This window comes from Pseudorasbora parva, chromosome 5, assembly GCF_024679245.1.
Source record: "Pseudorasbora parva isolate DD20220531a chromosome 5, ASM2467924v1, whole genome shotgun sequence".
In the NCBI taxonomy this organism is placed as follows: Eukaryota; Metazoa; Chordata; class Actinopteri; order Cypriniformes; family Gobionidae; genus Pseudorasbora; species Pseudorasbora parva.
The window spans coordinates 32907310-32934807 of record NC_090176.1 but is presented as its reverse complement, the minus strand read 5'-3'; the positions used below and the strand labels follow the sequence as shown (position 1 = coordinate 32934807).

General features: G+C 36.8%; 4 protein-coding genes across 8 annotated transcripts; 2 read left to right on the top strand and 2 right to left on the bottom strand.

The window, feature by feature from the left end:
- The first annotated feature begins 536 nt into the window (after window positions 1-536).
- LOC137076094 (E3 ubiquitin-protein ligase TRIM39-like) lies at window positions 537-13169 on the top strand. 2 transcript variants are annotated; one of them, XM_067445034.1, is made up of 7 exons: window positions 537-1003; window positions 8330-8425; window positions 8540-8770; window positions 8904-8926; window positions 8996-9117; window positions 9201-9488; window positions 13085-13169. In XM_067445034.1, exons 1-7 carry the CDS (start codon window positions 560-562, stop codon window positions 13093-13095), a joined length of 1215 nt encoding a protein of 404 aa, XP_067301135.1. In that variant the 5' UTR covers window positions 537-559; the 3' UTR covers window positions 13096-13169. The 2 variants fall into 2 exon arrangements, with proteins under 2 accessions (XP_067301135.1, XP_067301134.1); XM_067445033.1 differs by lacking the exon at window positions 13085-13169 and having other exon boundaries at window positions 9201-10687.
- A 45-nt stretch (window positions 13170-13214) lies between these two features.
- Window positions 13215-21311, bottom strand: LOC137075417 (TLR adapter interacting with SLC15A4 on the lysosome). 4 transcript variants are annotated; one of them, XM_067443924.1, is made up of 3 exons: window positions 21199-21210; window positions 16430-16523; window positions 13215-14886 (listed from the first exon to the last, which is right to left on the bottom strand). In XM_067443924.1, exon 3 carries the CDS (start codon window positions 14884-14886, stop codon window positions 14056-14058), a length of 831 nt encoding a protein of 276 aa, XP_067300025.1. In that variant the 5' UTR covers window positions 16430-16523; window positions 21199-21210; the 3' UTR covers window positions 13215-14055. The 4 variants fall into 4 exon arrangements, with proteins under 4 accessions (XP_067300025.1, XP_067300027.1, XP_067300026.1 ...); XM_067443926.1 differs by lacking the exon at window positions 21199-21210 and adding an exon at window positions 19045-19215; XM_067443925.1 differs by lacking the exon at window positions 21199-21210 and adding an exon at window positions 18471-18493.
- Window positions 17007-20660, top strand: LOC137075419 (uncharacterized protein C13orf42). The gene is made up of 3 exons (XM_067443927.1): window positions 17007-18598; window positions 19077-19221; window positions 19463-20660. The coding sequence occupies exons 1-3, from the start codon at window positions 18185-18187 to the stop codon at window positions 19711-19713; spliced, it is 810 nt and encodes a 269-aa protein (XP_067300028.1). The 5' UTR covers window positions 17007-18184; the 3' UTR covers window positions 19714-20660.
- Window positions 21155-26533, bottom strand: rnaseh2b (ribonuclease H2, subunit B). The gene is made up of 11 exons (XM_067443922.1): window positions 26180-26533; window positions 25837-25908; window positions 25601-25708; window positions 25404-25480; window positions 25198-25312; window positions 25030-25094; window positions 22259-22361; window positions 22097-22178; window positions 21908-21953; window positions 21546-21623; window positions 21155-21317 (listed from the first exon to the last, which is right to left on the bottom strand). Exons 1-11 carry the CDS (start codon window positions 26241-26243, stop codon window positions 21207-21209), a joined length of 921 nt encoding a protein of 306 aa, XP_067300023.1. The 5' UTR covers window positions 26244-26533; the 3' UTR covers window positions 21155-21206.
- Window positions 26534-27498: the final 965 nt, after the last annotated feature.

Below are 27498 nucleotides of genomic sequence, written 5' to 3'. Positions count from 1 at the left end.
GAGAAAGGAAGGAGAGATAAAGAGTCAGATGATGAGGAAGAAGATTGAGAAGATGATCAGAGATGTTTTATTCCTACAGGTAATGAAGCATGTCTATTTACTACTTAAAGCAAATGTAATCTAATGTAGACTAATACGAAAAGGCAAAATGATGTCCTTTTAAAAATATATATTTAAAAAACATTAATTAAAATGCAAACATTAAAAAAATATATTTTAATCTGTAGTTCTGCTATTACAAAACTATTTGGCCATTATCAAAAGGTTTTTTGTTTCTCCCGTTTCTCTGTTGTTCTGAACTGAAACCTACAGCATCACTGACGTTTTTACGTTAAAATAAAACTAAACTTCAAAATTACTTTTGATGGCATTTTTAATTCATATTTTAAATGCAAAATGAGATATCTTAGCTCAGGGAGAAAAAAGCGTCGCATTCGCACTGACCAAGAACCGCCCACTTAGACCGGAAGAAATCATGTGACCGACATGTAAAGCGACCCAATCATGTTTCACTTTTAAAACTACAGTTCGTTTTTAGGGGCGGGTAAATCTGAAATCGATGAAAATAATGGCTCAAGAGTCTCCGCAAAACGTTGTACAGACCAAACCGAAGAAAGTGGAAAATGGCTGTTTGCTCTGTGGTAGGGACTTTTATCCATCCAAATGTAATAAGCACCGACTGTATCACGGAAACAAGTCTGAAAACAAAGCGGATCATACGGTCGTGTTGGAGGAATTAGTTGGCAAACTTCAAGACACGACTCTGGCCATCTGCGGCATATGCAGAACTCTGTTATTGAGGTACGATCGCGTGTCCAAAGACGCAGAAAGAATAAAATGGCTTATTAAGGATATGTGGAAGAAGATGAGAGAGAAACGATGTGCGGAGTCAACGCCTTCACTGGAGGTGAAGAGACGACGAGAACTGATGGACACAGCAGATGAAGACAACAACAACACTGCATCCACCTCACCACATTACACCGACGCCGCTGCAGCAAAGGTCGGTTAGTCTTTACGAACTCTAGGAACAGTATAACGTTACGACCAAAGATGAACTGTGTTTTAGGCCAAAATTCGGCTTTAAATAAGATTACTTTGCATTATTATTAATAATAATAATAATAATTGATTTTATTTATAACGCACTTTTCATTCCGAAGAATCTTAGCTCAGGGAACTAAGAACTGTAGGAAGTAAGAATTGTAACGTTACTGTTTTGTTTGTTTGTTTGTTTAAATCTGACGCCGTAAAAACCTATTTATTTATTTATTTATTTATTTGTATTTGCATATAAACAATACATAACAGACCAACATAATTTAAATTATAAGACTTCACAGACTGAGTAATAACAAATTGTAATACATATGTCACAAAAAAAAAAAATAAGAACATAAAAAATAAATAAAAAACAAAGTAGGGGATTATTCATAATAAAGTCATATTGATTAAGCACATCGAGTAATTTTCTGGCTTTATATGTTCTTATCATTTTTAAAGCATCAATATATGAGTTAAGTTAGCTCTTTCCTTTTGCATTAGTGGATAAAACATGTTACTATAAGAAATAGACAGTTAATAACAAAGCATTTTTTTTGCATTTTTGTCCTCCAAATGTATACCAAATTTTATCATGTCCCAATTTATAGATGGAAGAGAGCATATGTCATTATTTATCCAATGAACGGCCTCATTCCAAAATGGGTTAACTAAATTACTTTGAAAAAAAATAAATGTTCTAGTTTCAATATCGTTATTACAAATTTGGCAAGTATTTGATTCCACATTAAACCTTATTCTTTGGCTGCATAAATGTCATACATATTTTTAAAGTTTGTTTCTTTATATTTGGGTAAAAGGGGAAAAACAAGATATTTACATCAGTATTCATTCACCAATTTCTTACTTAGATGTTGGAAAATGTAATCTCTCCTCATACGACCAGGATAGTTTTCCTGCAAAAGACAGTTTCTTATAATCTTATTAGTACACTTCTTATCAACAAATTTTATTTGGTCTAAATTAGGATAAATTATTCTGAGAATAAGCGTAGAATATGTTAAAAATTCTTTTAACATAACCAATGGTAAAGGGATACTTTTGATGACCTTTGTATAATCTTTCTTTTCACAATTAAAGGTGAATTTGATACAGAAATGATTATAATTCCAAAAACTACCATTTGTGTCCATCATGTGAAGCACTGACCAAATACCTTTTTGCCACCACTCCTCCATAAACAAAGATTTTCTCTGGCACAATATACAACGGTTATTCCATAAGGATACATTGTGTGGACTGAAATTACGTTTGAACAACATTTTCCAATACAGGAGGACTTTTATGAAAAACGGATAGTTTCAGCGGAATCTTAGAAAGCTCAAAGTCGCACTGTAAAAAAAATTGAATACCTTCACATTTTTTAAAGAGACTGGACGGAATTGCAAGCCAAAATGGCGAATATAGTGATTTTTCCGAATATAGTGATATTTCTTTCTCCAGATGAAATCAAAATTCAATTTATTAATTGCTTTTATTTTCTTAGTAGAAATCGGCAATGAAAATCCTGGATAATTTAACCTTGAAAGACTTTCTATTTTTGTTAATAATATTCTACCAATTATTGTGTTGTCCCTCTGTAACCAAAAGTTCAGAGGGGATTTACACTTTTCAATATTTCTATCAATATTTAATAATTCTAAGCTATCTTCATCTTTAGAAATTATAATTCCTAAATACTTCACTTCCTTTTTAATAAGAATATTATACAGTGAGAGCAAGGGGAAGTCATGAATAGCCATCAGTTCACATTTTGATGTATTTAACTGTAATCCTGATGCATTAGCAAAATATTTGACCAAGTTAAGAGCTAGGGGGACCTGCAATTGTTTCTTATTAATTTTTCTTTAGAAAAAGATTGAGCAAGTTGATTTTTTTAAAAGAATGGCTAATAATTCTGCTACCATAATAAACACCACAACCCTGCCTTATACCTCTGTTCACTTGAAATCTTGGGCATGTTCCTTTAGGAAGAGCTACCGAACAATTTATGTCATTATACAGCATTGTAATGATATTAATACATTTAGGTCCAAAACTTAAAAATAAAAAATATTAAATTACTAATATTAATAATTACATATAATTAATACTAAAAAAAATTAATGAAAAAGAGCCTGGAAAAGAAAAGGGTGTTCGACCATATCAAAGGCTTTAAAAAAGTCCAGAAATAAAATAAATCCATCGTCTTTGATTAAATTATTATATTCTAAGATGTCAAGCACCAAACAAATATTGTTATATATGGATCTGCCCTTAAGGAACCCAGAGTCTCACTAATTATTTTTGGAAGTCCTACCTTTAGTCTAGCTATCGCCCCAGTAAATATTTTATAATCAATTTTGAGAAGTGTAATAGGCTGTAGATTTTCTAAAATTCTTTTATCCTTTCCAGGTTTTGGAATCAATATAATAAGACCCTGCTTCATTGTAGGCAATAAGGTATTATTTATAATACAATCCTGTAGTGCTTCAAAAAGTAAATGTTTTAAATCTTCCCAAAAGAACTTATAGAAGTCTGTCGTCAGACCATCTGGTCCAGGAGATTTGCCAGCTTTCATTCTTTTTAAAGCTAGATCTAATTCTTGGATCATTAAGTCCAAATCACATAATTCTTTGAATGAGTTCTCAATTGATATGACCCTTCACTTTTTTGACTTATTACCATTATCACTGGAATAAGATGATGCATATAAATTTGAATAAAACTGAAACACCTAATTTACCATAGTATTATTATCATAAAATTCTTTCTGATTTCTGAACAACATTTTTCTTGTGACGTCTTTTTTCAAGATTACAAAAATATGAACTATTTTTCTCCCCCTCTTCCATCCATTTTGCCCTTGACCTCACACATGCACTCTTTGCCTTTCTTATATACAGTTAATCCAGTAAAGATTGTAAACTAATACGTTTATCCATATCTTCATCTGTTAAAATAGATTTACAGCAGCACTTATTGATCTCCTGAATTAGTTGAACTTCCTTCTCTTGTCTCTTTTTCTTAAAATGAATCCCATAATTTATTGAATATTCTCTGAGTTTGTACTTTTAAAAATTCCCATTTACTACCACTAGACACACTTCTGACCAATATCAGTTATAATCTTCTTTATATATATTCCATAGTCCTCGTGATTTAATAGATCAGAATTAATTTTCCAGTACACCTTCGAACTGTTAGAGTTTTCCTTTGGTTTTAAAAATAAATCAATTAAACAATGGTCAGTTAATGGAGCACTAGAGATGGTACATTAGAAACAGCCTCAGTGCCAAGACAATAATCAATTCTTGATCTAGCGTTTGCATTGGGTTTAATCCAAAAAAAAAACTGTGTAATATTTGGGTTTTGTAGTCTCCAAATATCTCTCAATTGATTTGAGGAGCAAAAATCTTGAATTATTTCATTGATTTTAGGGGCATTATACAGTGCCATGCGAAAGTATTCGGCCCCCTTGAACTTTGCGACCTTTTGCCACATTTCAGGCTTCAAACATATTGATATGAAACTGTAATTTTGTGAAGAATCAACAACAACACAATCATGGGACACAATCATGACGTGAAACGAAATATATTGGATATTTCAAACTTTTTTAACAAATCAAAAACTGAAAAATTGGGCGTTGGGCAAAATCATTTGGCCCCTTTACTGCAGCAAACTCTCTCCAGAAGTTCAGTGAGGATCTCTGAATGATCCAATGTTGACCTAAATGACTAATGATGATAAATAGCAAATAGCTCTGGTCAGATGAAACCAAAATTGAACTTTTTGGCAACAATGCAAAACGTTATGTTTGGTGTAAAAGCAACACAGCTCATCACCCTGAACACACCATCCCCACTGTCAAACATGGCGGTGGCAGCATCATGGTTTGGGTCTGCTTTTCTTCAGCAGGGACAGGGAAGATGGTTCAAATTGATGGGAAGATGGATGGAGCCAAATACAGGACCATTCTGGAAGAAAACCTGATGGAGTCTGCAAAAGACCTGAGACTGGGACGGAGATTTATCTTCCAACAAGACAATGATCCAAAACATAAAGCAAAATCTACAATGAAATGGTTCAAAAATAAACATATCCAGGTGTCAGAATGGCCAAGTCAAAGTCCAGACCTGAATCCAATCGAGAATCTGTGGAAAGAACTGAAAACTGCTGTTCACAAACGCTCTCCATCTAACCTCACTGAGCTCGAGCTGTTCTGCTAGGAGGAATGGGCAAAAATGTCAGTGTCTCGATGTGCAAAACTGATAGAGACATACCCCAAGCGACTTACAGCTGTAATCGCAGCAAAAGGTGGCGCTACAAAGTATTAACTTAAGGGGGCCGAATAATTTTGCACGCACAATTTTTCAGTTTTTGATTTGTTAAAAAAGTTTGAAATATCCAATAAATTTCGTTCCACTTCATGATTGTGTCCCACTTGTTGTTGATTCTTCACAAAAAATTACAGTTTCGTATCATGTTTGAAGCCTGACGTGGCAAAAGGTCACAAAGTTCAAGGGGGCCGAATACTTTCGCAAAGCACTGTATTTAGAGGGATGTCTGTAACTCATCTGGAGTCAAATTGAAATGTCATCACCTCACTGATTACGCCAGAAAGGAACATCCGAAGCTTCCAAATGTGTTTCTTGAAGATTTTTTTGTTGTTGTTGATTTCTGGCTTTTGCAAAATAGAAAAATGTCTTTTCTCTTAACAGAGTCAACATAATACCCCTACAGTATAAAGACGCAAATGAAACATTATAGTTAATAACGAAAACATGAGAACTTTTCAGATATTGAACTTTTCAAAAACGTTGTTATCGCTGGACGAAACAGATAAGTAATGCAGAGTCCCTAATTCTTTGTCCTCCAACTCAACGTTCATTTGAAAATCTCAGTTCAAACCCGTTAGTTTTCTGAAATGCGCTTCCCATTTATGTATCCATAAGGACCGCGAAATCCAGCCAACTTTCCTTCTTTCCTGTCTTGCTCGATTTTCGGCCACATCGCTCGTCTTGCCAGTCTATCTTTTCTTGTTAAAGGGGTCATATAATCAACATTTTTGTCATTAAGTTAATATGATTATTTAGTGTCTAAATTAAAACTTTGTTATATACTTTAATTAAAAATTATATTTAGTATTCTAAGAAATCACTAATTTAACCTGGTGAAAAACAGCTCTGTTTTCAGCAAGCCGTTTCTGTGCATGTGCATTTTATGCTAATGAGCTTTGCTCACCCCGCCCCTCTGTTCTGTGGGGGCTTTGAGTGTGAAGCGTTGCTTAGACAACAGGAGAAAGTTTGACAATGCGAATTTCTCAGGACACATCTGTGCAAGTTCAACCGTATCAATCGTGTGACGTCACACATCGAACGGCTTGATTTCAGACAGGTGAAAACATATAAGGAGATTTTTAAAAAAACACTTGATGGATTTTTATCATTATAGGATGGTTGTGTACAATCACTACCAACCAAGACTGCAGTCTCCCTCTCAGATACTGAAGCTTTTACGCCTCGATCACCCCCCCGGTGACCGGTCCCAGTATAGCCGCGCCTCTGTTTTTTCTAATGGACGCGAGGCAAACTGAACTATTTCTACATTTCCATAACTGTTTATTTCACACCAACATGATTAAGGGTTCTGCATCCGTGAGAGTGTGGGCGGGCTTTTGATATCGCAGCTGTACTTCCTGCTCTACTTCCTGCGCTCTACTGCGCAACTCCGGTCCCGAAATCGCTACTGCGCAGACTCGGTCCCAAGATGTCAGCGTCGTGCAGGCCGCCTGAAAGCTTCAACTCAGGCAAGCGGAAACGGATGATGTCGAGTCGTCTATATTTTTTTACGGTCTATGGTACAAACACAGATGGCTGCATAATCAACTTATAAAAGTGCATGTACCATTATGACCCCTTTAAGTCTTCCACGAATCTGATTCCCGCATTCTTGCACACCACTGAGTCTTTTGTTCTTTTCCACACCTCCTCCAAAACGAGCAAAGAGAATGAAGGTTTCTCTGGATCCGTTCACCTCTTTTCTTCCCACCTGATGCACAACATCCACCGCGTCACTCATGCTTGGAGTAGGCTACATCTTCCCTTATGTTTTCATCAGGCTTTTCTTTCATTCCTTTTATGCGGAGACACCATCTTCTCTTATATCTCTCCTGGTCTAAGACACGACTTTTCAGATCACCGTTTTCGTTAGAGAGCATGTCTACATGCTTTCCCTTCATGTTCACTTTTTCTCTACATTCTTTTAACTCTTTGGCCTGGATCTGCACAGCCTTTGCTATGCTGGTGATCATGGCGCTGTGCTGTTTTAGTTGTGCACTAATGTCTTCGTGCTGCTCGTCAACTTTAACACTAAGTGCTTTGATCACTTCAAGGCTAGAAATGTTAGGTACATCAGCGGATTGGTCAATCCCGCCTGAGATTTTATCCGGGTGGGTGGATCCGAGTTACCTCTCTTTCTTTTGCTTGAGACATTGGTGTCCATCACGTAGTTGTGTACTTCCATCTGAACTCAACATAAACAAGAATACGTTATCTACCTTGAGAGAATCGGGTATATTGAACAGATAATTATAACCAGTGAATGGAGTATAGAAGCAGTTATTAATTACTTTGGGACACTTTAATTGAGCAGAAAAAAGGTTGACTGCTCAGTCCGCCATCTTGCCCGGAACCTCGCCATTTAAACCTAATGAATGTGTCTTTCTCAGAAGCACTTCCGACCTGTGAATTTGCAATCAAAACTTTTTCCATTGGTCTGGCATTTAACTACGGTGTTAGATTCACAAATTAATGGTAACTACTATAGTAAAAACCTATTGAGCATTCAGAGTGAATCGATTCATTTAGCGGTTGAGCAGAATGTAAGTTTCCAGGGATGGGTAGTTCACCCAAAAATAAAAATAATGTTTTTCATTTTTGGGTGAGCTGGAAAATAACCATTTAATAGCTAAATGGAAGAAATGTTAAGAGTGTGTGTGTTTTTTAGATGATTCGTGTTTGCAACAAACTAAACTAGGACATATATAATTATAATAAAAATACCCTTAAAAAATCTTTATCGAGTGGTGGGCAAAACTTACTTAATTTAATAAACAGCTTTAATAAAAAGAGAATATTGCATGTTGGGTTGTCAAGGGACCATTTGATGGCAATTTACCTATGATATATAATAATTGCTGAATCTGACACAAATGTAAGTTTCATTTATTAGATATACAAGAGCATGCATTTTCATATTAACCTGTACTGTTGATTTCCTCCAGGAAAAACTCAAAACCGCATTAAAACCACTGCAGGCAAAACTGAGAATATTTCAGGACTTTCAAAAGACTTCACTTCAAACTGCAGAACATATTAAGGTAAGTATTTACTATGGAAATAAGTTGTGAAGCACCCCTACTTTGTAAAATGTGTGTATATATGTTCATGTTAGAATATAAACATTCATTCATCCGAGATGTCAATGGTTTCAGTTTCAGGCTCAATACACAGAGAAATGGATCAAGGACGAGTTTGTGAAGCTTCGCCAAAGTTTGTGTAATGAAGAGGCTGCCAGGAAAAAAGCACTGAAAGAGGAAGAAGAGCAAAAGAGTCAGATGCTGCGAAAGAAGATTGAGAAGATGAGCAGAGAGATGTCATCTCTTTCAGCCACTATCACAGCTATAGAGGAGGAGATGAACGCTGAAGATGCTTTATTCCTACAAGTATACATATTTTATATATGTTTATTTAGTTATAAAAGATTCAATATACTGGAGACAAACACGAAAAGGCAAATATGCCCTTAACGTTTTTACAAAAAATGTATTAATGTAACCTGTATTTCTGTTATTACAGAACTATGAGGCCACTATGAAAAGGTGTGTATTGTTTCTCTGTTGTTTTGAAGAAAGACCCACAGCATCACTGATTCCTGAATGTTTTTCCAGAGTTTCCCAGTGTAGACCGCCGGATCCAGAGAATGTTTCCGGAGTGCTGATCAATGTTCCAAAACACCTGAGCAACCTGAAGTTTACAGTGTTACAGAAGATGCAGAAAACTGCTGAATACAGTGAGAACAAAACACAAAAATGAATTCAGCTCTGTCATAAGTCATTTGTCTTGATTTGTGATTGTGTCTGTCTCTTTCTTCAGCTCCTGTGACCTTTGACCCCAACACTGCTCACTGTAATCTCATCCTGTCTGATGATCTGACCAGTGTGAGATACAGCGATGAGGAACAGACACTTCCTGATAATCCAGAGAGATTCGACATGTTTGCGTGTGTTCTTGGCTCAGAGGGCTTTGACTCAGGGTCTCACTGCTGGGATGTTGAGGTCGGAGACAGTACAGGCTGGTTCCTCGGAGTGATGAATGAATCCGCTCAGAGGAGGAATAAAATATTCTCAAGGAGTGGAATCTGGCTGGTGGGCCATTTCTGTGGTGAATATAAAGCACATGTACCACCACAATCACCAACTCTCCTCCCAGTAAAAGAGAAACTGCAGAGGATCAGAATTAATCTGGATTGGGACAGTGGAAAGCTGTCATTCTCTGACCCTCTTACTGACACACAAATACACACTTTTACACAGACATTTACTGAAAGATTAGTTCCATTTTTCGGTGTTGGCTGTGATATTTCTCCTCTGCTCATTTTACCAGTACATTTCTCAGTAAAAATAGACTCACTTTAGATCTTAGAAGTTTTATTAATCTTAACATGAACATGAAAATGTTTTTTTATTTATTATTATTTAATTCTCTTTGACTGCTGAGGATGTCATATATATAATTAAAATAAATGTTCAGTGACCTCTTGAGGCTAAGACTATAAAAGGCACTTATGTATTTAATACTACTTTGACCTTTTAAATGCAGGAGTGTACGTGGTGGTATTATGGGTAACTAGGTGCAGTTGTCCTCAAAATTCTCTGATACAATCAAGGCATAGAAATATGAATGTGTTGTAGGTGGCAGTAGGTGGAGTTTTTTAGTATATTCTGTTACCCATTACATGTTTTTATTTATCAAACAAACAGCGAGTTTTACAATAGCGTGCTTACAGTTGAATTACTGTCTGGATCACTTTTCGTGTTTTTTGCAGCGGCAGCTTTGATAAATCCATATGCCTCCTTCTGCTTTATATGGATATAAAATGTATTATTTTTCTAAAAATCGTTGTTTGTGTTCATCAAGGAAAGATATAAACATCTGCTAAATCCTACCGACCACTAGGGGGCCTCGCAAAAGTGTGGTGTAAAGTTGGTTTTCCTTGCCATTAGTTGATTATTACTCGCTATCACAATGCATGACGCCTACATGGGAACGTCTGCCGATTCCACCAAATGGTTGAAATGTATAATTTGCATGAAAAAAAAATCACTTTATGTTCAAATTCCAATGTTGTGGATTACTGAGTCAGTTTTTCCAATACAACCAAGCGTTGGAATTTTAACATAATTTTTTAAAATGTAAAAAACAGACAATTTAAAGTAATTAAGGACATAAGTGGCAGGCGTTCCCTTGGGCATCAAGCACTGTGGTAGCAGGTAAACGCATTCAAGAGTATAAATATGCAGCTATAACGCATGTAGGTGATTTTAAATTGATATTTAACGTAGATATACAATGGTTACACACTTAAAGGGGGGGTGAAACACTCACTTTCAGTCAGTATCATGTCAATCTTGAGTACCTATAGAGTAGCATTGCATCCTGCATATCTCCGAAAAGTCTTTATTTTTTTAATAATTATATAAGAAAGATGCGCTGTTCCGAGTCTTTCCGAAAAAAGCCGAGCGGGTGGGGGCGTATCGTGTGAGCGGAGCTAAATAATGATGTGTGCGCGCCGCTGTTATTGTGTTGAGTCGAGTGCGTCGTAAAGCTGTGTCATCCCTAACAGCGGGAAAAAACTTTATTCAAAATAAAAAAATGGCTTTTAATCAGATACAGCCATACATCTATGATCCGGAATCAGACCCAGAGGCTGCAGTTGAACAGGAGCAGCAGCAAAAACGACTAGAGCAGGACGTCTGTATGTGGTAAGTTACAAGTTATACACTAACTATATAATATGCTTAGCGGCTTGTGTTATTTACATATTTATACTTGAATTATATCGTCATATTTTTTTTCTTTGAAGGTGTACATGTGGGAAGTGCAGTTGTGGACGTGTGTATGTGTGTGTGTGTGTGCGTGTGTTTACGCGTGGTTTGTGTAGACAATTGTAGTAAGCGGACTGGGTTTGCACGGCAGGCTAGTGTTTACATAGAAAGACATGGAATAGTAGCGCATTTGAATGAAGAAGCGTGCTTATTTAGTATATCATTTTTCCCCACTCTTTGTGTATTGATTATTTGGAGTGCTTTTACAATACACAAACATAAAGTTACACATATAGTGGCCAGCTAAACAAATGTACACGCACTACACATCGCATGCTCCATAACTACATTACTAACATACACTAACATACACTAACATACGTGATCATGTTTGGGCTACTTGATGAGCATAGGCAAAAACACAGACATTTCAAGCAGTCTTACTCACCGCCTGCGGGTCTAACGTGGTTCTAACGAAAATCCGGCGTCGAACTGGGCCTTGTTTATGAAACAGTTTGCACCGAAATGCAGTGAACAGAACCTTTGCGGAACTCAGTTGCTGATCCGGAAAAGCAAATTCCATCCACTGTTGCCTTAACACGGGTTTTTTTGGCAATCTGTACAGGGCTGTCTGTGTCTGGCAACCAAAAACGCACTTTTTTGGTGACATTGTTAATTTCTTGAAGTCACATCACCTGTATGTGCAGCGCAGCCTACGAGCCAGCGCTTTGATGGGCGTAGCCTGTTGCTTTCGCAACGGTAGAATTGCCCGTACGGCCCATACAAGGAAATTCCGACCTATTAACGTCAAGTGGACCCATGATCGAAAAAAACTTGCCGAAACTTATGACTAACCGGAAGTAGTATTTTTGACAAAGAAATACTCCCATCAAACGTCCACCTTAACTTTTGAAACTTTGTCCATGTTTAGTATGGGATTCCAAGTCTTTAACAGTGTAAAAAGATCAGTATGCATGAAACAGCATTTCACCCCCCTTTAAACATTGTTAAAGGGATAGTTCACCCAAAAATGAAAATGTGGTGTTTATCTGCTTACCCCCAGGGCATCCAAGATGTAGGTGTTTGTTTCTTCAGTAGAACACAAATGAAGATGTTTAACTACTGTTGCTCGTATAATGCATGTGAATGGGGTGTTTTTCTATGAGAGTAAAAAAAAAAAACATATTAAACCCTGCGGCTCGTTACAATACATTGATGTCTTTAGACACGAAATGAACGGTTTCTGCGAGATACCCAACAGTATTAATGTTGTTTTTTTACCTCATAGCAGACGAATCTCTGACGAATGAATATTCCAAGCGCTATTACTTCCACCAAAGAAGGTGTGTGTGTGTGTCTGTGTATATATATATATATATATATATATATATATATATATATATATATATATATATATATATATATATAATATAATAGAAACCTCATTAGCACGGATTGGTAGTATGAAGAATCTATGTACACATATCTATGATCGCACCATTGTTTTGACCGGAAGTAATGGCATTGGGAATACTGGATGAGATTCGTCTGATGTCAGGTAAAAAAAAAAAAAACATAAATACTGTTTGGTTTCTCAAAGAAACCGGTTGTTTTGTGTCTTAAAGGGTTAGTTCACCCAAAACTTAAAATTCTGTTATTAATTACCCTAATGTCGTAAGACCTCCTTTCATCTTTGGAACACAAATTAAGATATTTTCGTTGAAATCCGATGGCTCAGACAGGCCTCCATTGACACCAATGTAATTTTCTCTCTTTTTTGCGCACAAACTATTCTCATCGATTCATACAATTATTGAACGACATGAGGGTAAGTAATTCATTTTTGGGTGAATAACCCTTTAAGGCATCAATGTGTCGCCATAAGCCACAGGGTTTAATATGGATTCATATGTCTGTTTTTTACTCTCATAGTGCCCCATTGACATGCATTATACGAGCAACGGCTGGAGTTAAAAATCTTAATTTGTGTTCTACTGAAGAAACAAACACACCTACATATTGGATGCCCTGTGGGTAAGCAGATAGACATAAAATGTTCATTTTTGGGTGAACTATCCCTTTAAGTGTTTATATCTAACATATGGCAAGGAAAACCACACTCTGAGTGCCCCCTAGTGGTCGGGAGCATTTCTGTTGTGTTGTGTGTTGATTTTGTTGTGTTTTGATGAACTTACAACTCTGGAAAAAATTAAGAGACCACTCCAAGTTCATAAATCTTTAAGTGGTCTCTTAAATTTTTTCAGAGCTGTATGTTTGCTTTTTAAATTTATTTGTGTTGTGCACTACTGGGCCACCATAGGGATAAGTAGTAAATGATAATAGAATTTCTCGGGTAATCACTTTTTTCTCTCATTTTTTTCCATGTTGAACATTTGCCTGAGAAAGGTCATTATAGTCAGTAATGTTTCATAGAAAGTCATTATCTTAAACAAATACCAACTTACAGCTACACCAAACATTTGAAGGTCTATTGCCTCATGTTTCCTTTACTAAAAAATACACAATATAACAAAGGATGCAAAATATAAAACTAAATGTAAAGCATTGGGATACATATTGCTGAAGGTTTGTTGTTTTTGCCAAGCTATTCATCATATTCAGGATAGTCGATTCAGCAGAAAAATACCCTGGATTTTATTTATCCAGATTTTCAATGACTGTGGACCTTGAATAATCAGCAACATTGTAATTAAACATTTTTATTTATTTTCCACAGTTGCATTTTTCAGAATTAGTATTACATTATAATTTTCAGAATCACTGAAATACATGCTTCAAGTTATAACTTGCTACACATAAAGTCCATCTCTTTGTCTTAATGTGTTGTGTTTCTGTCCTCCTCTCGTATTTCCATCTTTTCCCACTTCTGCCTCGTATCAAACTCACTTTGTGTCAGTGGAGATCTGCAGTACAGGGGTGCTGATCTCGCTGGACTGATAACTACTGGTGACTTTCAGCAGGCAGCTGAGCAGCATGTCTTTGGCCCGTGCCGTCTCCATGTTCTGTTCACGGCTCAGCTGGAGGGTCATTTGGTCCAGGCTGGTTTGCAATAGTTCAGAAGCCATGACTGGCCTTGTCGCCGTGGGTCCCTCGGTCAGGTACTGCCTGTACAGCTCCAGAAGCTTCTGTTCCAGGTAGCCGTTGAGCTGTGAGTTAGATAGGGGCTGGCCGAACTGCAGAAGAGAGGGACGTTCACGTCCGCTTTCTTCCCTCCAGCGTCTTGAGCTCCTGTACTCGTGGACAAGAGGAGGCAGGAGGGAGGGTGAGGGGACGTCTCCAGACAGAAGAAAGGGCCCAGGCTGGGGGTCCTGAATGTGATTGCCCTGTACGTCCCCTGCACTGGGGCTGAGCGGCAGCACCTGGCCACCAGCAATGTGTAAATCGCTGTAATGCTGACAGATGCTGTGACAGCTCGAAGGCACTAAAAAGGTCTCTGCCTCCAGGGTGTCCACCTGCCTGGGGATATCCACACCTAGGCCGGGTTGCGGTCCTGCTGCAGGTGCGGTAGAGGAAAGATAAGCATCACTCTGCTGGGTCTTCGTCCAGATCTCATTAGCGTGCGTCTCTAGAGGTGAGTGGACAGGGGTTTGTGCTGAGAGGGAATAAGTCGGCGGAGACGAGGATGGTGCTGTGACTGTGCCACATGTAGGAGGATTTACACACTCAGGTTCAGCTTCAAACATCAAACTCCACAGCTTACTTTCACACAGCATCTACAGCAAACATGCACAGAAGTTAAATTAGTTCACACTAAACCATTTAGAAAAGTGTCGAACGCAAATGTTTAAATGTTTGGGGTCAGTATAGAAAGAAAGAGAAAAAAAATGAACACTTGTATCCAGCAAGGGCACATTAAATTGATCAAAAGTGACGATAAATAATTTTCTATTAAATGCTGTTCTTTTGAACTTTCTATTTATCGAAGATTCATGAAACAAAAAGTGTAGCATATTAAAATATTAAGCAGCACAGCTTTTTTCAGCATTGATAAAACTTTTTTTTTTTTTTTTGATAACCAAATTAACATATCAGAATGATTTCTGAAGAATGATATGATAATAGTAATGGTCCTGGAAATCCATCTTATTCCATCACAGGAATATTTTGCGTAACAGAAATAAATGGCGTATTAAAGTAGAAAGCAGTTATTTTAAATTGTAATAACACTATAGTTTTTATGATCAAATAAATGCAGCCTTGGTGAGAAGGAAATTTCTTCTTTCTAAAATATTTAAAAAAAAGTATTATTGCTTAGTCCACCTTACATTACCCCCAGAATATAAAATGAGTTAGAGTATAGGACGTGCGCATCATCATCATCCGCTATTTACTGTGATCGTCATTACCCAATATTTAAGATCAACAAATTAGACTTTATCAGGCTGTCCAGGTCGAATGTGGAATATGAAAGTTGTGTCCCAGATGACCCTTGATAGAAAGTTCCCTGATGCTTACCTTTTTTTCTACTGAAGAATCTCTATAGTGATGGATATAGTGCTGAGGTGGTTCTGTTTGGTTCTGTCTCTGAGTCTCTGCAGTTAAGCACTGCTCTATAGGGTTTTATTTCATTGTAAGTGAAAGTTGTGCTATAGTTGTTCAGTTTTATGCTCTAGCGAGGGAGGAAGTGAAAGTGTGATGTTAATTTTTCCACCACATTTTTTGGGGGGATTTATACATGCCTCTTGTCATGATACAAGCTTGTAATAGACATGAAGGAGCTGTGTCGTGGAAATCCTCAATACATACTAATTTGATTTCACTGATGATTTAAACAACCTCCAGTTGTCAATATAATACAATACTACAGTAAATTCAGGGTAATTCCCATCCCAAATGTATTTTAATATAATGCTACAGGTGTCTGTACAGTACTGAGTGTATTCCCTTCCTGAAGTAAGGTAAGCATTAACTTGTAATAATACATAAAAGCGTTGTCAGTTATATATTTATTTCTGGTGAATTAAATAACTGCTGTGCTAGTAAGATTGACAATGGTCCTGTTGTGGGTATTTATTGGTACATAGTTGTAATATGTCTTTTGTTCTCTCTTAAACTCTCTCACACTTCATGCAGCTGTTATATGTTGCAGTTTCATTAGAATGAAAAAATAAAAGTCTATTTCTTCTTAACATCAATGTTTGCACCTGCCGCTATTTGGATTCTCATGTAACAGCGAATCTTCATTTCCTCATTGAAACTAAATAATACAATTCCAGTGTAATTGAAACCAGTTGTAGACGTGTAGCTTGAACACACCTCGTAGTCTATGTAGGACTAGATAATCTGCGAAAGGGTTGGTGACAAAATGCTGCATCATCTTCATTCATTATTCATGTGATCGTCTGTCTATCTGTGGTAAATAGAGACATTACCTGATAAACCAACAAACAAATGCACAGATATGCACAAAAAGAACTGTACATGTTACTTGTTTTTAGAGTAATATCTGTGAATTAATCAGTATGAATTAGACAGACAGAAATTCTGACCACAAAGTCAGCCATTTTAAGGTATAGTGACCTGGGGAGATAAGGAGAGTGACCTGGGCCATATCATTATGAAACATTTTTTTTTTTTTTTAATTAAAAAATATATATAAAAAGCAAACAAACAAGCAAAGACTTTGTGGGGGGTTACTGACCAAAATAAGGTGCAGTCTAAACCAGACTTTATTCCAAGGTGTTCATATTTTTATATTTGTATAAAGGGGCAGAGAGAAAGAGAGTTAGAAAAAAAAACTGAATGATATAATATAACCTATGACTATATATATACAGGACATCAGAAAAAAAAAACAATAAACTCCCTCTATGGTGACCACACAGCTCCCAAAGTCCACCAGAAACTTTAGCCGTCCCGTTGTAGTGGCTCTAGCTCAAGTGTCTGACTCATTAGTTGAATATGAACACATGGATCTTCCTAAAACCCAGTAATTCATTCTTTTTTAACAGTTTTTGGTCATTTATCTGACATGGTCATTTAGCAAATATTTGTATTGCCATATGCAATACATTTTTTTGTTCTTTTGTGATATGTTTTCATCGTGTCATTCAAAAAACATACAATTTGCCATGAAACCAGAAATTAGGGTCTTTTTAAATATTAAAAATAAGTTTGTATTACACTCTAAAAAGTATGAGTTGTTTGTTTCAAATATGGACAAACAGTTTAAACCAACATTTAGCTTTGAAACAACTCCATATGTGGAAAATGATATTGTTCATTTTTAATTTCCACATTTGACCTAACTATTCAGTTATAAATAGTCAATATTAAATATGTTCATATTTACGGGGTATTTAGCAGGAAAGTTATTTGAATATTAAACTGTACTTTTAATTAATTCAGTACTTTTTATCCAAGGTGGTTTAGCCTACGTTATGACAGCAACAGTCCACCTGCAATTAAGTGAACACGCATACATTGGGATTAAATTAAGAAAATGCATCTTATGCTATGCATCATAGGACTAACTGTGATGACCAGCACATGTGTGTAGTCCAATATGTCTCAGGTTGGTTAATTATTCATTTGTTAGTGTAGAGTTTCAAGCTCACCGTTGCCATGGCTGCGTTAGAAACCTAGCATGACTTCTTTCATACGGATGAGTAATGGTTATCATCGCCTGTAATATGTCTTTAAAGCGTTTGTTCAAAACAGGAGTTCAGCACCATGGACAAGATCAACCAACAAAACTACATCTTAGATCTGAATTTCATAAGGATGTTATAGGCTAAAGTAAGTTATCGCGCTTGGTGCAAAGAGGAGAGGGATATGGAGAAACAGAACCGGCTGCCTGTCATCAATACAAGAATTGTATAGAGCCCGGTTACTAAACAAGCAAGTTAAAAAGTAATTGATTTTCCTATTTTTCCGCGACTAATACTATAAAGTGTCTCTTAGTCAAGGGCGCAATGGTGATAGAACCCTCGTGTGGTTTGAACCAACATCCTTTCAGTCATCAGCCCGGACATTTAACCACTAAACGACAGCACCCAGACACCGACTGTGATGTTTAAGAAAATCAACGCAGTTTTCCGTCCGAACCACATTGGGCCTCGCTCACGGGACAGGTTCAGGTCCAATGAGGACTACCACAGCGCATGCACTGTGAAACTGGTCCGGAGCACGTCGATGCTCGTGGTCGGGGAGAGCAGTCGCGCGCAGCAGAACTCCACACTGAAGCGTAGCGTGAGCGCCGTGAGTGTTCAATCCAGCACGGCCCTGTACTACTACCAGAGCCGAGAGGACCGAGTATGGCTCTATTCCCAGAACCAGAACTGCTTAGAGTACTTACAGGAACTGGTCGCGCTCAGGCGTCAGTACACCAAGAGCATCAGTGACCTCAACAACAGCGAACGTAAAGAGACCGTGTCCCGCAAGAAGAACCCCGCTCCCCGGCCACCGCAAAACAGAGCTGCACAGGTGAGACGCAACATGGCAAGAGTAGTGAACGTTATTATATGGCATGGCAAAGTAATGTAAGCTGTGCCAATTTGTCTGAAATGCATTTTATAGGGCACACATGTTCTTCCTAGCTGTATGAAGATAAATTAATCAAAAATATATATTTTGTGTATTATTTATATATCCATAATCTAGCTATGAGTAGAGTTAACATGCAGAATATTTCAATGCAGTCGGAGCTAAACGATTGTTCCCTTGTTTTCCTTTCCTGTTGCCCCCCTCTTCCCAGTTCCCTAAATTTTGAGTCCCAGGTTCATTCATTTTTTAAGGAAAAATAATTTTGTTTGAAAGGTGCAGGTACAGTAGTCAGATTGATACTTTATCTGCAGTTCTTAAAATAACAAAAACCTTGAAGAAACGAGTATGCTTAGAAAATTACTGTTTGAATCATCAATGCAACTTACAATCATAATACACATATCTTTGTATTTCAAAGGCTTCACAGCCTAAACCTTCTGCTCCACCAATCCCAAATGAGGAAGACACACTCCAGTTCTTCGATGCAGTCATTGCAAGCTGTGACCCAGAACCCAGTCGAAAACCACATGTGGACAACGGGCATGCAGATGTGGACTTCATAGGTGAGAGTGGAGCTGATTCAAATGTATCCCCAAAGTACTCTAAAGGCAGCATGGAGATGGAGTTGTGGGAAGTTGTATTTTAAAGATCTTAATAAATGTTATATTGTACTTTGTGAAACTTTAGGAAACATCAACTTCAAACAAAATTAAGTTTTGTTTTGCCCTTAATGGTTCAGCCATCAGGTTTTTTCCCCCCCCCCATGTCTGATTCTCTCCTTTCTCCAATTTGAATGTTTTCTAGTGGCAACCAGTACTAGTGAGCATGACCTTCACTCTAACTGGGTGCTTCGGGACCCTCGTCGAATCTCCATGACGGAGTCACAGCCCAAGAATTCAGATATCAGTCACGGGCAAGCAGCCCAGCGGAAGGGAGACATGGGAAGCACAGGCAGCAGGAGACGTCTGCAACGAAACCCTATCCACCTGCCAAAAGTGGTAGAGAGTGCCTTTCAGACTCTACGTTTTAAACCCAAGCTCAAGAAGAAAGACTAGCTGCTTAATCAACACTACCTATTATTCCACTGTTTGTGCCCAGAAGACATTTAAATGTTCACTGTTGCGTGATAAAGAAGTTGGACCTGGTAGAGAACGTGCGCTGTGTGACGTCCAATGCCCAAGCTTCATAAATTATCCATAGCAGATTAGAATCTCTTTTTCAATAGCTCTCGATAGCAAACACTTAAGGCAATCAGCAGAACGTAGCCATTCTGCTTGACATGAAACAATCATGCTGCGCACTGATTCCAGACAGAGCAACGGGAATTTCCTTATCGCAATAACTATTTATATCTGAGGATCACCAGTCAGATCAGGGATCAGACATATGAATGATCCAAAACCCTTTAAGGCCAAGGGGCCAGCTATTTACTGCCTAGTTGCGATAGTTGAGACGACTTTATTAGCCAAATGCAAAACTAACACCTGCATTTTCCACATTTGTTAAATCTAATCTAATAAAGTAAAACTTTAGGGACAGCTTACTGTAGTCTATATTTATATGACACCCCTCAAACTCTAAGTAGGTGCCTTCTTTGATAGGTTTGTATGTTCTTTTTTATATGAATGTTTATGATGATTTGTGATTATCTGCAAGTATATAACCAGGAAAAGAATGCTAAATTTTGCTAACTACTTGAACTAGTATTTCTACCACCGGTATTTTGTTCTGTTTTGTTTTTTAGCATTAAAACCTATAAAGAGGAACTAGACACATGTGTTTGAATCCAGAAATAAATAGGGCTGGTTTCTTTAAAAAAAAAAAAAAAAGGAACCAGGAATTGGGTATTACCCTTTCAGAAAAAAAACCTATGCTCACAATACCAAAACCAAACCAGATGCAATGATTCTTTATCAACAAACTTTATAAAGAATAAAGTTAAAGAAAATTAACTGCATACAACTATTATGTTATTCTCATGGGCCAAAGAAAAAATGTGTTATATTACATACACTACTGTTTAAATGTCTGAGATTAGTAGGATGTTTGAATTTTTTTATAATTTAATACTATTCATAATTATATTAAATTGATTAAAAATTACAATAAAGGTTACATTGTTACAGGAAATTGCCATTTCAGATAAATGTTATTTTGAACTTTCTATTCATTAAAAATCCTTAAAATCTACAAAAATATTTAGCAGCACAACTCTTTAACACTGATAATATGAAGAAATATTTATTAAAAAAATGTCATAAAAATCAGCTTTGCCATCGCAGGAAAAAATTACATTTTAAAATGTATTAAAAAAAACAAAAACACATTGTAATAGTTTTTCACTATATAACTTCTGAAAGTATGAGACTTTCAAATAAATAATCAAATCTTACCGACCACAAACTTTTGAAAGGTATTCTATTGAAAGGTAAATCATATTGTGCATCACAGCACATGGCGAGCGTAAAATAAATGGAAGAAAAAAAATAGAACAGATTCTTTTCTAGTACTTTTATTAACAAAAATGTTTCGACACTCACATAAACACTCAGTTCTTCTCTTGTTTGACTTTGGGACTGAAGAAGGCTGCCATGCTCTTCATGCCAGTTTTGTCTACTTTGGCAAGACTCTTCTGAGCTGCAGTCATCTTCTTCAGTGGCTGAGATAACATAGACCAAAAGATTACAATTATCAAAACTGTAGTACAGTAGCTTAATGAATCAGCAAAATGCATTTACAACCAATGACATCTGAAGCATGAACTGCTGAATGATTTTTTTAGGCACAGACAGAGAGAAAAAGATAGTTCTGCAGTAGAGCATCATGCGTTTCTTTCAATGTTTGCATCATTAATCCCATCCCCACAGTGTTTGTGATTCTAACTCACTTTTCGAGCAAAATCGGCACTGTTGAACTTGGTGTAGTCTTCCCCAGCCTCTACTGGTTTATCTGACAGTTTCCGTTTCTATCAAATGCAAGACAGCGGTCAGAAAATCCAGGCCACCAAAAGATCTTTTTGAAATCAAAGTGAACTGCTACACCCATTCCTCAAACTGCATCCAGAAACAAAGCATTTATGATGCTTCTTGACGCAATGACAAAGCTGGCCGAGTTTGAGACAGTTACAAGCAGATATGATTAACACTGCATAAAATCAAGTAAAGCGAGAGCAGACATAATTTCAGTATTAAAATTCAAGCATGTGCTGCGGTAACTTGAACATATTTGGTACTCAAGCAGAAAGATTACCTTGGAAGGTGGCTCTGTCTCTTTAGGGCTGGATATCTCTGGCAACCTTGTAACATGAGAGATTAAATGTGACTATGGATAACGAGTTAAAATTTGAAAAAGTCTGGAAATATCCTGCTAGTAAGGACAAGTGTGTAAGGTGATGTATGTGAGTGACGACTACATGAAAACACGTGTATGAGTACATACTGCAAATGCTTGAGGAGATTTTTGCTCAGGTCTTCACTGATGTACTCTGATATGAGACCATGTGCATAACGGACATAGTCCTCTAAAAGGATGACAAATACCATTACATTAGCATACAATGCATTACATGATCTGTCTACATTCGTTCATCCTTTTTTTTACCTTCTGTAGCATCTTCCTGTTTGACTCTGACAAATGTGCTGGACTTCACACCTCCACCCACAGATATGTTGCTCTTTTTGAGAGTGCTTACTGTCCGCTGAACCTGAAAGAATTTTTCGAAATTATTTTCAAATAGGGTTACAGTAAGGTTCAAAATGCTTATTATTGAAATTACAGCTGTCCCTAATGATCATTTGGTAATTGAGTAATCTGTCAATTATTTTAAAAATTTGTCGAGTAATCAGATATTTTTGTGGCATTAAAAAAAAAAGATCTAAACAAAGACCTAGGCTTTTAAATTTACTTACTATACATACAGTGGGGAAAATAAGAACACCCTGCTATTTTAATAATAATAATAATAATAATAATAATAAATTTTATTTGTAAAGCCCTTTTCGGGCTATAGTTAAAAACAATCCCAAAGTGCTAAAGTATTTTACAAGTTCTCCCACTTGGAAATCATGGAGGGGTCTGAAATTGTCATCGTTTGTGCATGTCCACTGTGAGAGGCATAATCAAAAAAAAAAAAACCTCCAGAAATCACAATATATGATTTTTTTAACTATTGATTTGTATACAGCTGCAAATAAGTATTTGAATACCTGTCTATCAGCTAGAATTCTGACCCTCAAAGACCTGTTAGTCTGCCTTTAAAATGTCCACCTCCACTCCTATCCTAAATTAGATGCACCTGTTTGAGGTCGTTAGCTGCATAAAGACACCTGTCCACCCCATACAATCAGTAAGAATCCAACTACTAACATGGCCAAGACCAAAGAGCTGTCCAAAGACACTAGAGACAAAATTGTACACCTCCACAAGGCTGGAAAGGGCTACGGGGAAATTTCCAAGCAGCTTGGTGAAAAAAGGTGCACTGTTGGAGCAATCATTAGAAAATGGAAGAGCCTAAACATGACTGTCAGTCTCCCTCGGACTGGGGCTCCATGCAAGATCTCACCTTATGGGGTCTCAATGATCCTAAGAAAGGTGAGAAATCAGCCCAGAACTACACGAGAGTAGCAAGTCAATGACCTGTAAAGAGCTGGGACCACCGTTTCTAAGGTTACTGTTGGTAATACACTAAGATGTCAAGGTTTGAAATCATGCATGACACGGATGGTTCCCCTGTTTAAAACAGCACATTCAGGCCCGTCCAAAGTTTGCCAATGACCATTTGGATGATCCAGAGGAGTCATGGGAGAAAGTCAAGTGGTCAGATGAGACCAAAATATAACTTTTTGGTCATAATTCCCCTAAAGGTGTTTGGAGGAAGAAGAATGATAAGTACCATCCCAAGAATACCATTCTTACTGTGAAGCATAGGGGTGTTTTTCTGCACATGGGACCGTGCGACTGCACTGTATTAGGGAGAGGATGACCGGGGTCCATGTATTGTGAGATTTTGGGGAACAACCAGAGATGTATAGTAACGAAGTAGTACTTCACAACTGTACTTAAAGGACAACTCCGGTGAGAAATGAACCTAGGGGTAATAATTAACACATGGTTACCGAGTAGATTGTTCTCTGGGATAGGTTTTCATGAAAATCGAATGTGAAGAGTTTTATCTCTAAAAACAGATTAGCTTATAACGCTTGTCTATGGGGCACAGGGTAGTAATATTAAATCGCTAGGTAATACCACTAACAAGGCTCAAAATAGCCTCACACTAACAAAGTAGCATAATGAGGGTCCCTGCATGCAAACCGAAGGATTGAGAACTTTGTAAGTGTACAAACAGTTTATTAAGAAGATATTTTACAAAGACAGTGCATTGCGTGTTTACGGTCAGGCGCCATCTTGGATAACAGTCTCGACTATTCGAGCGACAAATGTCTCTCACAGTGGACATGCACTTACGATGAAAATTTCAGACCCCTTCATGATTTCTAAGTGGGAGAACTTGGAAAATAGAAGGGTGTTCAAATACTTATTTTCCTCACTGCACATATATAGTCAAAATTAGGTAATAATATTTGGTTCAAATAAAGTATCAAAAGCAAGTAATAATATGGTTTTATAGAACAATGCTGTTAAAATACCTAATTCAAATAAGCATCTTATGTACTCTATGTATTATAACAAATGCATGCAAAGGGCACCAACATCCTGGTGTTGTCACACTTTACAGCAGATCAAATCCTTGGCAGTGTCTGAGAATGCCCCTATACCCTTAAAAATGTGACATTTTTGAGGGGACAGCCATTTATAGTGGTGTCTCAAACTATAGTTGACGTTATCAACTGCACTCATTCAATCCCATAATGAGTGTACAACCAATGTATGCTCAAAAGTTAGAGAATACCCATAAAGCACTGAGAGGGTCACACTGAATGAATTCCCGCATTTGACCTGAAGATGGCACCTAAAGATGGCACCCCCAGCCGAATCACCTATCCATTCCATTTTAAATATACAGGTATAAATTCCTTTTTAATTTATTATTAAAATGTTTAATTATGGTTTATACATGCTAGTTTCCATGGCAGAGTTCAAGATATATATTTTCATTACAACTGAAGCTGCCAGTTTGCTAAGTTTCAAATGATTATTAAACAGCAAGCACAAACTATGCAAAAGCGGCAGCCCTTCCAGCACACTCAGTGTCAAGTGGACTATATTAGTGGAGTAATGTAGGGTATAGTTAAAGTGCAGTGAATTCGAACACAGCCATTGTTTAAAATCAAGCACTCAAATGTATTTAAGGAATTGTGACAGCCTTAATGTAAATAGGTTCTTATATCATAAAAGTTTAAAATTGCTTGAACCTTTTTCTTAAGCCACTCCAAGGTCTTCTCATGGTTATATCTGTGAAACTTCTGACCGCCAACCTCTGAAAAACAGGATTAAATGATACATAGGGCACAAAATTTGGACATCATACTGTCTTTGTAAATGATTTGGCACTACACACGTGCCTACAGACTCACACACACCTTTTTCATCAGCCACATGATAAAGGGAGTCCAGTCCCTGTTTGCATTGCAGTAGTCTTGTGCATCCAGGGTAATCCTCATCCATCACCATCTGCTTCACCGGTTGGAACTTTCCCTATGAGAAGAATGCTGGCATTACTTGTGGCACTCATGTGAACAACAGATTGGCTATTACAGTCATTTTTGCATTTTAACTAATTTTTTACCTCAGTTGCGACACTGCTAATGTATGGCAACAGCAGAAATAAAGGATCAATGGGAGTCACATACATCAGTCTTCCATCTGAGGACACAAGGGAACAGAAGAGCTCTTAGTTCACTTAAATGCCATCAGCAAATTACTAGACAATTGTGTACAGTCACACGTTGAGAGGACAGCTCACTTTCTGTAAGATGAGCTTACCTCTTTGCACCGTCTGTCCAATAAACCAAGATCGAAAGTCTTCAGAAAAGGCTTTAACTTCATAAACAGTGATATCGCCACAGCCAAACAGGTAAAGCGAAGAACTTCCTGCACTCAAAATGACAGAACAGTCAGTTCAGTTTATTTAGCTGATAGACATGGACTAAATAAAGTTATGTATCCACTAAACTTACAGCTTCAGTTGATTAAATTGTTATTGTAACATAACAACCCACCTGTAGCAGGATTCTTTAGTTTGATGAAGGATGGATCACTTTCTTTGGATCTGCCTGTGTCCAGTGCTGAATCTGAGGGAAGGGTCAGCACATACCACAAAAAAACAAATTCAATTTGGATTTATCATCTGCATAATAGAACTGCATGTAGATTTGGGTGGGCTAAAAACATACTAAAGTTTACATGAATAATGCATACTTAAAGTTTTTTTTTTAAATATATAAAATAATAAAACCACAGTAAAATATAATATGTGCACTAAATGTGTGCATACAACTTTTCTGAAAATAACGTCACTTATTGTTTTTGTCATGGAACGCCGTGCGAATTTATTTAATGTACCTGGGGCAATGACAACCCAGCTGTCGTTGTCTGTGTGCGCAGGGCGTTTCTTTCTAGTAGTCATTTTAAGGTTTGAGTCAACGCGCTAAACTGTAACAACTGGTTTTCTGATGTGTATAAAGAGGACAAGACCGATGAGAGAAGATTTTCTGCTGCTGCTCTGCCGCTAGAAAAATGGCGGCAATATTTGTGTACACAGTACAAATAGGTGTGTGAAACATAGAAGATTTATGTTTCATAAACATAACATAATAGCCTGAATGTGCAACATAATATATTTCTAAAAGTTAAGTAAAAAATAAACACAATTCAGTATGTCTAACAACTGTGAAGACAGAACAACAGCTCATTTGAAATTGCGTCTACACAACCACCCCTCTCTTAAAATGGTACAGTCTTCCAGAATCCTTAAAGACATAGTAGCACATTTTAAGCGTCATTAAAACTACAGTTAGAAAATATTTCTTCTCAATATTCTTCTTTTTTTTGTTCGTATCATTTAGTATAATATGCTATTTGTTTAAAAGTCAACAAATGTGACTGTCGCATAACTACAGATTTACAATCTACTTAATATTCTTAAAATGCCTAAATTACAAAAAAAAAATGCATGTTAAAAATATGGAAAAACTAACACAATATTCGATTTAATAAATAAAAAACAATTGTGACAATATAATATCATGATTTTGACAAAATCAAACGAATGGTACACTTCTGATAACAACAAAATAATGAAAAGTGATCAATTTGGTACATTATTTAAAGGAGGAGGAATGTTTTAATCCATGTATCAACAACTGATGACTAATAGACACAATTTTTTATAAAATAAACGAATTTTAGCACAAAAGATAAAATCTCAAACTAAACAGGCCTACCATATATAAAATTGATGTTCATATAAATCACCGCAAGATGGCGCCAGTAGCTTCAAAATGTATAAAGCAACGCCCTCAGGCAGAATTGTTTGTGCTTACCTAGCACTGTGAATTAATTGTTAATTCATTATCTGCATGAATTGTCAAGACATTTTAGTGATTTTAATCTCATGTATTCTCAGTGACATTGAACAAACCTTTAATGGCACTATATTTCAATAATAGGCTATATCAAAACATAAAAAATAGCCTTAATTAATATAGGCCTATTAGGGACAGGAAATCAATAAAAATGGTAAAAGTAAAATTAAGTACAATAAATAGACCAAATGTTAGAAAATAGAACAGATATTTTGTTTATATAAGGTCAATAAATAAGCATGTTACAATGTGTTTGTTACCTGTCAATGAGACTAGGCAGATGCTCCATACCTCTCT